The sequence below is a fragment of the Eriocheir sinensis genome, chromosome 40 (assembly GCF_024679095.1).
Source record: "Eriocheir sinensis breed Jianghai 21 chromosome 40, ASM2467909v1, whole genome shotgun sequence".
NCBI classification, from domain to species: Eukaryota; Metazoa; Arthropoda; class Malacostraca; order Decapoda; family Varunidae; genus Eriocheir; species Eriocheir sinensis.
Window position 1 is genome coordinate 6,831,511 of NC_066548.1, and position 12,007 is coordinate 6,843,517.

Sequence of the window (12,007 nt, forward strand, 5' to 3'; positions counted from 1 at the left end):
CGATTCTTTTTCTATTTTTGTCCACCATCTCTATCTTGGGTGCCCTTTTTTTTCAGCCTCTTCCTCGGGTTTATGATATCTTTGTATACCTAAGAATGGGCGATATTTGTCCTCCCTCTCCGGTTCTTTATTCTTTTATTAAACCTCTTCCTGACTCGGAGTTGTCCTTGGAAAAAAAATGTTGTAAGGCTCCATTTTTTGTGTGTGTATTTCTGTGTGTGTGTGTGTGTGTGTGTGTGTGGAGGCGGGTGTTTGCGAGCGTGTTTGTGTATGTGTGTGGGTGGATGTGGGTGTTGGTGGATGTACGTGTGAGTGGGTGTTTGTGTGTTTGTGTGTGTGTGTGTGTGTCTGTGTACATGTATTTGTTTTTCATGCTTAGCTTATGGCGCTGATCGGATTTCTTGATGCGTTCTGGTAGTCGGCCCTATAGTCCGTTACGGCGCAGGCAGGTGTTTTATAGTGGCGCCATCGCAGCATATTTATACAGATGATTTTGTTCTCAAGGTAATAAACTGTGACACCATGGACCCTATAACTGACCTTGCCACGCCGAGGGCCCTCATTTCTTCACCTCTTCTTCCGCTCATACGTTACATAGCAGCAAGGAAAGACCAGAAACTCGACAAAAAACACATATATCCTGTAACGTGAAGGTAGTGCAGCGAGCGTTAGAACCTCCTACTCATTCGGCAAAGTAAGTCCTGTAGGGGGGAATCGGTGTTGAGACGACCATTCGGCACCAGTGTACAGAGCCAGGTTTGCCGCTGTGCAGAACCAGTGGCGTGCTCTGTTAGAACGATGGGAAGAGTTTGCCTCCAAGTTGGGGCGGTGACTGGCGATGGTGAGGCTCGAACGGGCAGTGCTCAGCGTGGGGAGAGGGAGGAGTAGAGTCAGGGCCTACAGCGTTATGATCCTCCTGTTCATCCTCACCCTTATCCTCATCCTCATCCTTATCCTCATCTTCATCCATATCCTCACCTCATTCTCATTCTTATTATCCTCTTCATCCTCATCATCATCATCGTCTTCATCATCATCATTATTACTATCATATCCAGAGTCATACATCTTTAACATCCTCTGCATCATATATGTTGTATTATATATCATTAATTATCTTCGTCATCGTGATCAGCGCCATATTGTGCTACTTTCTCGGGTGACCCTCCGGTGCAAGATTTGAGGAATAAAAGAATCAGTATTATCATTATTTTTATTATTCTTTCTATTATTATTATTATTATTATTATTATTATTATTATTATTATTATTATTATTATTATTATTATTATTATTATTATTATTATTATTATTATTATTATTATTATTATTATTATTATTATTATTATTATTATTATTATTATTATTATTATTATTATTATTATTATTATTATTATTATTATTATTATTATTATTATTATTATTATTATTATTATTATTTTAATTATTTTATAGCAATAGTAATAATAGTTGTAGTAGTAGTAGTAGTAGTAGTAGTAGTAGTAGTAGTGGTGCTAGCATCACCATCATCAGTAGCAGCAGCAGGAATATCGTGATAGCGGCAGCACTAGCAGTACGTTACTCATGAGGCACTTATTTTAAAGTTAAAAATTATGTTTAAAATAATAAAAATGCAATGTGGGCAGAACACGAGCATCAGGTGGTGTCTAGGCGGCGGGTCAGCAGCTGGGCCTGAGGCGGGTGGCTGCATCTCGCTCCAGCCCGGCGTGGGCGGCGCGGAACGTCTCCATCATGGTGCGGGCTGAGTACGGGCAGCGCCGAGCCTGGTGACGGCACTGGGCGGGCCAGCCCCTGGGGGGTACGGGCACCAGCAGGTCATCGGCCAACGCTTCTCCCCTGGGGAGGAAGGGACGGATGGGGTAGTTCAGCTAATTGGCACGTTGTGTATTGCAGCGAGGTGAGAGTATAATGAGCGGCCCTGTGCTGGTAAACACCTCCTAGGCCAATCACGTCACTCCATGGCTCACTGCTGAGTAGTCACCTGTAATAATCTAGACTCTACACTCAGTAATCAAATTATATATTCCTCGCCTTCAGTTTATATTTCCCCTCTGCCCTGAGGGAGTTGAATCATAACGTCTAGAACTTTTAGAAACTACCTGATCAGTAAGACTCAAATCTCGTCACTGAGGGTCAGGGGAAGGCAAACTGAGGTGTCTGTTTGTGTTGGCTCCCTGCTTGTCGTGCAGGCCGCCTCTTTGTGCAACTCATACGTGCGGTACGGAAAGGGATATAATCTATTAATCTTTCATTCAATATTGAAATTGAGAGTTCAGCTAAAGCCCAAATAATTACATCATACAAGTGTGCGAATCTTAATTGACAGGGATGGCTTTTTTTGTGTGTGAGAATCACGATCGCGGGTTTTTGGCTCCCTTTGTCACTAGAAGCCCCCCGTGGCTCTCCATGGCTTTGCGGCCTTACCTGAAGAAGGAAAGCAGTGTTTTCTCCTGCGGGTCGAGGTCAGCCTCCGCCCGGGCCGCAAGTTCGCACCTGAGCCTCAGGCTGCACCACTCGCCCCCGTTGGCGTACATCCCCTCCAGGCGGACGGCGAGGCCGGGGTCATCTCGGGCCGCCTCTGCCAGCGAGGACGCGTCTCGCTTCCTGCCTCAGGGGAAACGTTCGTGACTGTGTCTACTCTCTTCACTCATGATATGATAAAAGAAAGAATTAATATATCTATGTATGTATCATTATCATCTTCAGTCATTGATAGTCAACTGCAGGACAAAGGTTTTTTCTAAAGTTTCCACATCTTTTTCTGATGTCCTGCCAACTAATTATTGAACATTATACCTTCGTTTTATTCATAGAAAAAAATCAAATATTCTCATTAGTAGTAGTAGTAGTAGTAGTAGTAGTAGTAGTAGTAGTAGTAGTATTGTCATTATCATTATCATCATTATTAATATTGTTGGGTGCCTGACCTGCGGGTTTTGCTGCCGGCGAAGATGGCGGCGTGAGCGAAAGTGAAGAGTGTTATGGCCGTGGCGGCTCCCAGGCCGCCGTACAGCAGGGCGCCCTCAGCTGCAGGGGCGGGGAGGAGGGGTGGTAGCGTTTAAACCTCATTCTGCTTCAATATTCGTGCATACAATCACTATGATGATAAGTGCATGAATAGAGGGTTTCTTTTAACAAGTGATTCACAGAGTAACATGGTAGGGGATGCGAACATATTATCATTATGCTAAAGGAAATAGATGACAACTTTTGTTGAGTGTGTGTCCTGGTGCTGGATGACCCTGCACGTGGGCAGCCAGGGTCAAGGCAACGGGCGGCACAGCTGTCTCGGTCGTCATTAATGAAGACAATAGGTAATGAGGAAGGTGAAGGTGCCCTGCGACAAACATATCGTCTGCTGCTCTGCACCTTTGCCCTTCATGCTTGCGATGTTGACCCTGCATCAGTGTTTGTGTACCGACTATCTGGGGCGATACACAAGCTCAGAGCTTTAAATGTAAACTTCCTGTGCCCATTTATATGTATACTTAATGTTTGAATTCTTAAATAAGTTATATGTTCTGCTCCCCGTAAGTTACCAGATTTTTTTTGTTCTACAATCCGTGATGAAAATTATGGGCCGAGATGTTGAAGTAGAGATAACATTGTCTAACTCTGAAACATACCAGCGAAAAATAAAGATAACTGTTCCCAGTCTCACGTTCATGCATGCCAGTAGCCATCTCCTTTCGGTGTGTTAAAAGTAAGGGGCGCAGCGGTGCCACGTGTAGTCATACTAAGATGCCTCCTACTTGCTGCAGGTTGTCTTGGACCTCACCCCCCTCACCCCCTTCCCTCTCCCGTCCCAGGGCACGGACAGTGAGTGAAGCCATTGTTTATCGCTCAGTGTTGTAGCTTAATCATGCACCCCAGAACCTATATAGAAACTTGGTCCTTACACACACACACACACACACACACACACACACACACACACACACACACACATTACGACTGCTCACTCTCCATACTACTCATGGTCTTCACACCCCTACGCAGCTCTTCATTCTCATCGGTTATTATGCAGCGACACTCACTCAGGGGCAAGTCATTGACGGTGGTGGCCAGGGGGAGGCGCCATACGGTGGAGCCCAGGCCGTTGGTGGTTAGGGCGACGAGGCGAGGCACCCGCGACGGCGCGATCCTCACCTCCTCCGTAGTCTGCCCTTCATCTGACATAAAAAATGGTTCACTTTATAAAACAAAAAATGTAATCTTTTTTTGGGGTGTCATATGCATTTTGAAACATAGGTTGAATATTTTTGATAATAATGTTAGGTATGGCATACATATTCATACAGTATGTTATACAAAATAGGGGGTAAAATTGCCTTCCACGCATAATAACCTTGCCCCCTTCTTCTCTAGTGAACATAAATGACATCAGAGCAGCAGAGTGAGTCCCATTAAAGATTTACGTGGGATGTAACATTTAGAGCATAATCCCTGGTTCCCTGTCTCATCAATCACAGTAAGAACCTGTAGCTGACATTACCTGTGCTCACGTCATATATTGAAAAAGGACAGCATTACACGATGGAAAAATAATGGCTAATTTCGTAACCTATTGAGAGTTATACTTGAAATTAGCACAGAAAACCTTGTTATGTACCTCAAATGCCAGTCTTGAAAATGCTCAAACAAATTTCATGCATCACGCCTCTGTTCCTGTGGCGTCTATATATACTTTGTGTGTGTCTGGATTCGCTGTGTTTCCTCGAGTACTCGTGACACTAAGAAGTAATTATAAACTGAGTTCTTTGCAAAATACTGATTACATTTTTGTGTGGTCAATTCTGTCCAAATATATGACTGAATCTGTGTCGATGGGTAATATTTCCGTGGATCGAGTTACTCAGATGTAGATTTGTGTGATGGGGTGATATTACCTGTATAGGCTGTAACCAGTTATATCCCTTACATTGAACACCACTTGTGGGCTGTGGCTGGTCCATATCCCAAAGTAGAACCACTGTTGACGACGACTTTCTCTCGCTCTCTATTGACCAGCTGTAGCCTACGTATACATGTGAAACCTCCTAAAACTGTAGCGAGGTGATTGTATACGCTCGCACAGTATCCAGCAGTGGTATAGTAATTGTATACACGTAGGAAACTAAAAAAATATATACATGCAACACGCAGCACCTCGGATGCCAAGCCAGTTTAATCAAGCACGTTCTATACACGAGTTTAAATTGTTGCTTTCTCTTATAGATAAGTTAATTTGTCTTTGTATGTAGTTTCCGCAATGTATCAACCAAATATGTTATGCTAATTAACCCATGATTACTGGACCTTTAGTGAGAGAGAGAGAGAGAGAGAGAGAGAGAGAGAGAGAGAGAGAGAGAGAGAGAGAGAGAGAGATTCGTCACCACACTTTCTTCCTCTTTCCCTACTAGCAGGTCATTGTTCGCCATAATACTAGCCTTTCCCCGTCAACGCCAGAGAGAGAGAGAGAGAGAGAGAGAGAGAGAGAGAGAGAGAGAGAGAGAATTCCCTTGACAAGCTGTACCGTCATCTGCCTTCACCTGTCTGTCCTGCGTGGCTTTCTCACCGTCACTAGACATTGGACACGGTGGTCGGTGAACGGGAGGCTTGTCAGTGTCGGTAAGGAAACATGTCTAGTCTGGGATGGAGGGGGAAGGGGGAGGGGGAGAGGGGGGAAGGGGGAGGTTCACACGAGCTCGTGTATGCGCTTAAAGAGTTTGTTTGTCGGGGAATTGGGGTCGTGATGTTCAGGATATTATTGTGAATGGATGAAGTGTAGTAATGTTTTTAATTTTCTTGTTCTTCTTCCTCGTTGTATTCTTAATTTTCATGCAGTAAATGTTGTTCTTTCTAATTCCCCTCCTTTCTTGTGTTTCTCTTCCTTCCCATGTCACATTATCAAGGCATCATCCATAACTGTTCAAGGTGGATACAGTGTTGTTGTTGTTCCTCATCTTTGTGTTCTTACGTTCATGCAGTTCCATTTTTTTTCCTTCCTTATGCTTCTCCTCTTCCCTATATCAAAGCTTCACCAGTTCAATTAAGGTGGATGAAGTGTTTATTTTGTTCTTTTTTCATCTTCGTATTCTGAACGTTCATACAGTTATTCTTCTTCCTCCTTTTTTTTATGTTCTCCCTTCTTCCCATATCAACCAAGGCTTCGTCAGTAGGTCACCTCTCAAACACTCAAACGCCTAGATAACGCTCGCCTTTGCTCCCTAAGCCATGATGTTTCCACTTTCTTTCTTATGTTCCCTTTTATCTTATAACATATAGGCGTCTACAATAGGTCGCCCTTCATATGTAAACGCCAAAGTAATGCTCGCTTTCCCCATCTGACCGCAATGTTTCCCCCTTCTCATTCTTCCTTTATGTTTCCCCTTCTTCTCACATCAATCAGGCGTCAGTTAGTCAGCTAGTTAGTCAGTAGGTCACCGCTCAAACACTCACACGTGTAGATAATGCTCGCCTTCCCTCCCTGACCATGATGCTTCCCACCGCCACGCTTCCCCGCGGTGATTCACTGAGGCAGGCGGAGCGTGACGTCTGATCCTGCCGTGGCGCCCTCGATGCTTCCCACCCGTAGGAAGAGGAAGTGAGGAGCGAGGGAGAGAGCGGAGGAAGGGGTGTTCGCGTTCCATATAACAGGGTGAGTGCGTGGTGGAGAGCGCATGAGGCGTGTCGATTGGGATATGCCTGTCTCATCTACAATTTGATTCGAGCACCATTCACGCTCCTTCGTTATCGTTAGTATTTTGTTTTGTCCAATATCTTGCTCTGTCTAACATTTGTCTAATAAAGAAAGCCCATGTTGAGCCCTTGAAAGAAGCTGAGGGTTTAGATTCCGTCAGGGTTTATTTCTAAGGAGGACTGAGAATGGAGGAAGTTTGGAGAAATAAAGGGAGGAAGAGTGGTAAGCTGATATACATGATTATAGATGTGTCTTTAAGTGGAAGACAGGACAGTAGGAAAGTTTACTAGAAAAGAATGATAATTAGGTTTCCATGTCGTGGGAAATAAGAAAGTTTGCCAGAAAAAAATGATAAGTGGGATGTGTTGATGTCTTGGGAAATAGGAAAGTTTGCCAGAGAAGAAGAATAAATAGGTTTCGATGTCGCAGTGAAAGAAAAGAATAAGAGAAGAAATATAAATAACAATTGTAATAGAAAGAATAACAATAGAAGAGAAAAAGAAGACTTGAAAAGAATAATAGAAAAGAAAAGTATAACAGGTATGTTTTGATGTGGAATATAAGAAAGTTTACCACTAGAAAATAAAAAAATAATAAAAATGTCTCGATGTCGTGGGAAAATAGGAAAATTGACTAGAAAATAATGACATAATAACGATGACATGTCTCGATAAATGATGATAACGATAAATAAATAGATAAACGGGAATAGGAAATACATAGGAAAGCATACCAGAAAATAATAATGTAATATATACTAATAAGTTATGACAAATAATTACAATGAAAAGAATTACCAGAAAATAATAATGTAATAAGTATATGTTTAGATAAATAATAACAATAAGTAATGACAAATAACTACAATGAAAGGAATAATAAATGGACTTCGATCTCGCGGGCTTGCAAGAAGGGCGCGCTCGAGGAGGGTCGCCGTAAATAACCCAAGTGACTGCCGCTTGATGCCAGGACACGCACGACCCGCCGCTGCCAAGACTGTCCTCCCTCACCTCACGATAACCTTGGCCCGGGGAGGGAAATTAGGGCGGGACAGTCTTGACCTCTACATCTCTAATCACAGGTTAATAAAAGCGCCACCTCTGCTAAGTTGTTAAAAAAAAGGTGTTTTTTTTTTTTTTTTCGTGAGAGACTTTGTATTTGTATTTATTATTTGTTGTCAGAAAAAAAGGTGTTTTGAGTTTTTTTTTTTCGTAAGAGACTGTATTTCCTCTCTATTATTGTTTTGTTGTTTTAGTATCGTATTTTTTGTTTTTTGTTTTATTGTTTTGATATTTTACTGAATCGTTTTCAAGTGTCAGACTGGTTACTATTTTTTTTTTTCTTTTCCTCCTCTGCGCTATGAATATTAATGATTCAGAAAGGGACTATTAACTCAACTTGTCTTGCCTCCTTCCGTCCCCCCCCCCCCTTTTTTATCTTTTTGATCTTCTCCTTAATTTACTGTCAATCGTTTCTTTTCTAATATCCATGTCTGCTCAATGAAGGGACTCTGTTTGGGTCTATATAAATTTCCTCTTAATGCGCTTTCATGGATCTCAATAATAACAAAAATAACAAACAAAAACATATTGGTTATACACTATTATGTTCTCCACACGTTTTCATTACTTCTATGTATGTGTAGAAACGACACAGTGCAAAATAAAAGCCAATAAAGTACAAAATAAAGGAAGAAAATTAAGTAAGAAAAGAACTCTGATCTTAGTCGAGTGTAAGTTTATTCTCAACAGAATGCTGCAGGGGACGGAGCGGGGTGGGAGTGGAGGAAGGAGAGGAGGTAGAGTAAATCCCTTAGATGGCCCTCGAAGCACACTCACACATGACGGGGCTTAGGGCTGCTGGCGGCGGCGGCGGCGGCGGGCTGGAGGCGGTGGCGACGGCGGGAGCTGGACTGACTGCCTGACTTCCTTCGTGACAGTACACAGTGACAATCCCCTTAGTCGGTCACGGAAGAGAGAGAGAGAGAGAGAGAGAGAAAAGAAAGTCTCCCTTCATTCGTATTTCCTCCATCCCGTGACGAACGCTTTCAAGAAGGAAATATCTACTCAAACCTGTACTGATCATTTTTTGTTCTTATATTTTACTTGACTAATATTTTGCGGCCTTGTTTGTGTTTTGTTATGTTCTCGAATCCCTCTTTCACTGTATTATTAAAAAGAATTATTGATAAAGATAAATAGATAGACAGACAGATAGGAAGGTAGATAGATAGATAGGCAATTTGAGAGACTGGTAAACTATATATAGAAAAATAGATGTTGGGATGATATAATAATGACGTGATGACTGTGCTGGGATAAAGCCTTAGACCATTGAGAACCGTTTCCTTACTCAAATATGTCAAGATGGCGTTATTTTTCTTTCAATTGAGGTAAGCAAATAAGACAGGTAATAGGCTACTTCTAAAAACAGTGATACAAACAAATTTAGAGATGAATCAGAGGGAACATTGAGAGTATGGCACAACCTTGAATAAACAGCTGCATGTGTACTAGCCTACTGCTGCTTCTTATCACTTCATACGTAAGAGCAAAAGCTTACATAATCACTAAAAGACATTGGTAGCACTACTGACGAACAACCAAAACAGTGATGCGTAAAAGCTGAACGAAAGTAACACGAGAACATAAAAGTATTAGATAGCCTGAAATATAAACACTGATTAGCCATTCAACCCAGCATTGTAAGAACATTAAAATCGCTATCAGAGTTTTTGACGTGAAGTTCATAATATTTAGTGCTATCATTATAAACTTTACTTAATAGCGTTTTTTCTCTATAATTGATGAGGTAATAGGAGAAGGAGAGCAATTTGTTCTATATATGATGGGTTACTATGAAAAATCGCTATCTGAGTTGAGACGTAGAGATCATGTAGGCAGTTATTGGCATCAGTGGTTCTAAGCTCTCACTCACAGTAGCCCCGTTCTTCCTCGTCAAGGCCAGCCCGCCCTGGGATATGTGATGTGCTGGGCTGGGCTGCCTTAGTTACATACGGACATTATTATTCCTCAAAGCTCGTTAGTTCGTGGAAGGAGTGCTTGCTTGTGTGTTATGGTCTCGTATATTTTTTCTTCATTTTCTTTCTTTGTATCTTTTTTTCTTATCTTTTGCTTTTTCTTCTTGCTCTTGATCTTCTTGTTCTTGTTTTTGTTCTTCTTCCAAATCTTTTCCCTTCTCCTTTTATCATTATTATTGTGGTTGTTATACACAAAAGAGTCAAAAGAGCCACACATTTAAAGCTTTATTGACGAGGATGGATTCTTTTAGCTGAAGAAAAATGAAACTTCGTAGCAGCAGTAACAACACTAGTAGTAGTAGTAGTAGTAGTAGTAGTAGTAGTAGTAGTAGTAGTAGTAGTAGTAGTAGTAGTAGTAGTAATAGTAGTAGTAAATATAATAATAAAATAATAATAATAATAATAATAATAATAATAATAATAATAATAATAATAATAATAATAATAGTAATGAAAAATAATATGTATTGAGAAAAATTTGTCTCGTCATCATCCAGATACTATAACGAAAGCTTCACTCATCCGCGCAAATAAGAATAACATTCCTTCTGCAGTCACACAGCTAAATAGTGATGGCAGCACGCCCAGCATGTTCAATCATCATCACATTTATATCGCAGGCGAGGCATCTCCGCGCCACGGACATGATCTGCATACCATCTGTCATCCTGATGCCTGCTTGAGCAGAAAAAATATTGTAACGTAAATTTCGAAGTAACAGGAAACATTCATTTTTAGATGGAATGATATATAATGGACGTGGTAGCAGATATTTTCTATGCAGAACTTTAATATAATATCTAATATGACTGGAGAATAACTCAACGCAGCTGATTCAGAAAACTTTCAGGACAGAATCCTCATTCTACTCCATAAGCTATTTTCTACGACTTCAACACCTTCAGGAGGGGAGTATCAAGACACCTTCGGACATAAATTTGACCTTTATATGACGTCTGTTTAGTTTTTTTAGAGGATTAACATATTGTTTGTTATTATGCGTAGCTCTCCGTCAGCCTACTTTGTATTAAAAAGATAAACACCTAAGTGGGCCCCAGGGATGCGAGTCTTGCGCCTTTCACTGCAATGTCTTATCTGTGATGAGTGTGAAGGAGTGTGTGTGTGTGTGTGTGTGTCACCCGCACGCGCGAGCGCACACACACACACACACACACACACACGCACACACACACACTTTCGAATCATCTTTTCATCTTACCATTCAGCTCCACGGCGAGGCCTTGGCTGGAATGCATTAATTGCAAAGCCTTTTATGGAGAGATTATGGGAGCCAGCCTTCAGAGGGCGGTGACTGGGCTGCCAATGTTGCGTGGGGGCGATGAGTTTGCTCTGTAACACTTTATATCAGTGACGTCATTGCACTTTATTCATCAGGTATTAGCAGAGCTTCTTCTGTACACTTTACCTGCATGATATTAGAATGGCATTTTTGAAATATTTTTATGCCGTGTTGAAGTCTTTTGCGGAATTCGAGATTTCTTACTGCCTCAAAACCAGTCTGTGTGCGTTGGTCGAAAGTTGGTGCAAGTAAACACGTGGAAAGGCTTATTTTTCGTTTGATTGGATTCACCTTTGTATGAAACGCACTCCAATTTTCAAAGCTATCTTGAAAGAAAACAATTTTCAGACAAGTTTGCTCTTTTTCAGTTGGTATTTATCCCCGTACTCTTTTCAACTGATCTGGTTGCATGCCCCTTTTTTTATAAATAAGACATCTAGTTTTATTTATATATTACAACTCACTCTGTCTTTATTATTTACGGTATGATCTGTGATGCCTCCCTCATCGATCCATCTTTTTTTACAGGTGTTCAGATGGACCCAGGTGTGAGGAGGCGAGCACTCGCCGAGGGGAGCAGGTCAAGGGAAATATAGGCATCACAATATAGAGGACAAGGAAGCAATAGACGTCACACACGAAAGCTTCCTCGGCTGTATTGAATGTCAACCACACGGCGAAACTTTACCGTGACGCGCCGTGCATGTGTGTGTGTGTGTGTGTGTGTGTGTGTTTCTTATTCTCGGTAAAATATTTAGCTGGTAGTTATCATTGTGTTATCTCTGTGTGTTACTGTTTTTTGTTCAGGTGTAGATTTATCATGGAGCTTAGGTATGAAGGGGTTTAGGCTACTGATGGCGTCGAGGGCACATCCTGTTCTGACACCGGAAATGTGTGTATAGGCATATCTCTAATTGTGGGTTTATACACGTCAGTATAGTAAACTGGATGGCACAGGAGTTTT

General features: G+C 41.5%; 1 protein-coding gene across 1 annotated transcript; it reads right to left on the reverse strand.

Annotated features, from left to right (window-relative positions):
* Positions 1-1,458: 1,458 nt before the first annotated feature.
* On the reverse strand, positions 1,459-8,619 carry LOC127009288 (uncharacterized). The gene is made up of 5 exons (XM_050882235.1): positions 8,542-8,619; positions 4,059-4,193; positions 2,949-3,048; positions 2,446-2,625; positions 1,459-1,857 (listed from the first exon to the last, which is right to left on the reverse strand). Exons 1-5 carry the CDS (start codon positions 8,543-8,545, stop codon positions 1,680-1,682), a joined length of 597 nt encoding a protein of 198 aa, XP_050738192.1. The 5' UTR covers positions 8,546-8,619; the 3' UTR covers positions 1,459-1,679.
* Between the last annotated feature and the right edge of the window lie 3,388 nt (positions 8,620-12,007).